Here is a 2,810-nt window from a genome sequence, read left to right on the forward strand (position 1 = left end):
TAAAGATTGCAAAACATGTATTTTATAGATCCAATTCTTATTGCTGAAGATCCCACCTTGAGGAATAGAACGGAGTCGCCAACCGCGATCTCCAACAAATGACAACATAAAATGGTATGTCAATATTCAGACAAAATAGCCAGCACATTTACAAGTTTACACCAAGGTTTCCCAATCGATTGGGAGTATGTATTTTCATAATCGCACTCTACATAGATGGAATCGGCAGACCTGCTTGGAGGCATAATATACAGTACAGACTTCAAAGCCAAGTCCTCTGCATCTTTTCAAGAACTCGCCCAACTTTAGAAAGTTAAATAAGTTAAATAATCCATACAAATAGAACAAGAATAGTTATAATTCAGATCTGGCGAGCAGGGAAAATTTATTTGAAATCGCATTCTTTGGTTTCTGTTCCAGGCCTTTAGGAGCAAGTTCTTGCTCAGAAAATGCTTTCTTTAAGTTCCCACCATGCTCCAATCACATGGGAAACTGTCCTTAGCTCGTGAGCATAACCACAGATACAACATTTCTAGTATTTCCTCTGAATGAACAGTCATGCCTTTTGCCTTTGGTTTTCTGCAGCCTGCGTACAATTAGATAAGCATGTCAGAAACACAAACCAGGAAACAAATGCATGTAGAAAAAATTAAAGAACAGCAAGGAAGTATGATATCATTTTCTTGGATCCTACAGAGACAGATAAATCAGGAAAATATTTATGTGTTGCATAGAAATGAAGCAAATAGGCTCCCCATAGTTTCCATGACACAAAAGGTTCTATCATCACAGTATTACAGACATTCCTCACACTTATTCTCCAAAAATGAAGGGTACCGACAGAATTAGTTTCCATGTGAGGTGGAGACACAGGAAAAGGAATTCCCTAATAGGGAGAATAACCACCCATGGGTCACTCCGCAATCTTATCCCAGTCAAGTGAGGTTTGCTAAAAAATTGATCACCATGCTGTATCGATCTCCCAAATGAGAAAAATCTCACAAGATCTTGCATCCTTCACAACCCAACATCACCCCCAAAGAAAAGAAAAAAAGAACGACTAACCCATGCTAGTGGGCATCAAGTTAACTTCTATCATATTCATCCACACAATCAGCCTTCCCTTAACATAGCTAACTCAAAGTTTGCTGAGATGCTTCAAATACTTTGCTCAAATCACTACTTATGCTGATGTTGCCCACACACTACATGTGGCATGCAACAGTCAAGATTGCTCTATTTGGCACCTCAAAGAAAAAAAATCTAGTCTTTCTGGAAGATTCTAAACACCAACTGGAGACATAATTCAAGTAAAATAGATGGTAGTAAAAGAAACATACATGTGTGAGTTTTCATTAATCTATACTGCTCTGAGAAGACTAAAGGAAGAGAAAAATTAAAATTATGAGAAAAACATACAACTTACACGCAAATTATGTTTCACACACATAATCTAAGCTCCTCTTAAAAGTCAAATAAAAAAATAGAGATTAAAACAAGGTTCAACTTACCTTTTGGAGCTTCTCTAAGATGTTATCTTCATAAGCTTGATGATTAATCCCAGAAAAAATGTTTAGGCCATCAGATTCCCTTGTAGGAATCGTTGTTGCTGCGACCTTTTTTCCATAAGGTAAAACTAGAAGAGGATTTGAAAGATTTCCATACACATTCCCCAAAGCAGCAACCTACCAAAAAACAACATAAGTAATTGCAAAAATCCAATGCCCATACTCTATATTAGTAAATCAAGACTTTTATTGGAAAAGTAAACTTACAGCTGCTTCTTCAGTTGCCATTTCAACAAGAGCTTGGCCTCTTTTTTTCTTTTCCTTGTTACTTCTAATAACGACATCTTTAACCTCACCAAACTTCGAAAACAACTCTCTCAGCCTCTCAGCACTATAGCCCTCGCTATCCACTTTTTCCCATCTAACATTAAGTATCTTCTTCTCATCTTCCTCAATCCTACTCTCCTTTACTCCCACCGTCTCTTTCTTCACCACAGGCACGCCTTTGTTCGCAAACATGGCTTTTATTTTATCAACTTGTGCTCTCAACTCCCTGTCAATCTTCTCTACTCTCCTTCTTTCCACTTCAGCAGGATCAACAGCAAATGCAGCACGTTCCCGTTCTTCAAGGTCAGACACCATCCTCCGCCTCTTGGCATCCTGCTGACCCCGACGGGCACGCTGCTCTCTTTTAGCTCGAAGAAGATCATCAAACAATTTACGGGCTTTCTCATCCTTGAGAACCTCGTATGACAACTTCAGCTTCTGGAAATTTTCATGAGCGTTTGGATCATCCAGCCTCTTATCCGGATGCAACACTAAAGCCTTCAGTTTATACGCTTTCGCTATTTCTTTTTCAGTTAGCTTCGCCCCTTCCTCCCCAGAAGGTAGCCCCAGCACATTATAGTGATCAACATCCATGGTTCTCGCAAAAAACTAGATAACTGCAAGTCAAAGCACAATATATAAAGATTCAGCTCACTCAATTATCGAAGAAACGAAACCCTAAAACGACCCAGTAAAACCCTAAAACACGGCTACTCAGCTCAATTATCGAAGAATGAAAACCTAGGAATCCTGAATTTAATTAAAGAAACCCTAACAATAATCGAGAACAAAAATAAGGGGATTGGTTTTAGAAGATTGAATATAGATGACGTACCTCGCGATATCGAGAGAATTTAATCGAGTTCTGCGTGTGTGGCAGAGAGAAACAGAATCGCACGGGGAGCAGAGTTTGAGCGGGTCGGGTTTAACCAGGATTTATAATTAAACTTTTTATAGTGATTTTGGGTCGGGTAA

General features: G+C 38.9%; 1 protein-coding gene across 1 annotated transcript; it reads right to left on the reverse strand.

Annotated features, from left to right (window-relative positions):
• Nucleotides 1-2,810, reverse strand: LOC118058850 (uncharacterized). The gene is made up of 4 exons (XM_035071618.2): nt 2,671-2,810; nt 1,776-2,452; nt 1,512-1,685; nt 1-586 (listed from the first exon to the last, which is right to left on the reverse strand). Exons 2-4 carry the CDS (start codon nt 2,427-2,429, stop codon nt 557-559), a joined length of 858 nt encoding a protein of 285 aa, XP_034927509.1. The 5' UTR covers nt 2,430-2,452; nt 2,671-2,810; the 3' UTR covers nt 1-556.

The sequence above is a fragment of the Populus alba genome, chromosome 9 (genome assembly GCF_005239225.2).
Source record: "Populus alba chromosome 9, ASM523922v2, whole genome shotgun sequence".
NCBI classification, from domain to species: domain Eukaryota; kingdom Viridiplantae; phylum Streptophyta; class Magnoliopsida; order Malpighiales; family Salicaceae; genus Populus; species Populus alba.

Excerpts from the sequence above, each read along its gene's own strand:
- LOC118058850 (XM_035071618.2), bottom strand. The coding sequence starts at position 2,429 with ATGGATGTTGATCACTATAATGTGCTGGGGCTACCTTCTGGGGAGGAA. Across the intron at positions 1,686-1,775 it reads TGGCAACTGAAGAAGCAGCT|GTTGCTGCTTTGGGGAATGT; the intron begins GTAAGTTTACTT and ends GTTTTTTGGTAG. Across the intron at positions 587-1,511 it reads TCTTAGAGAAGCTCCAAAAG|GCTGCAGAAAACCAAAGGCA; the intron begins GTAAGTTGAACC and ends AATTGTACGCAG.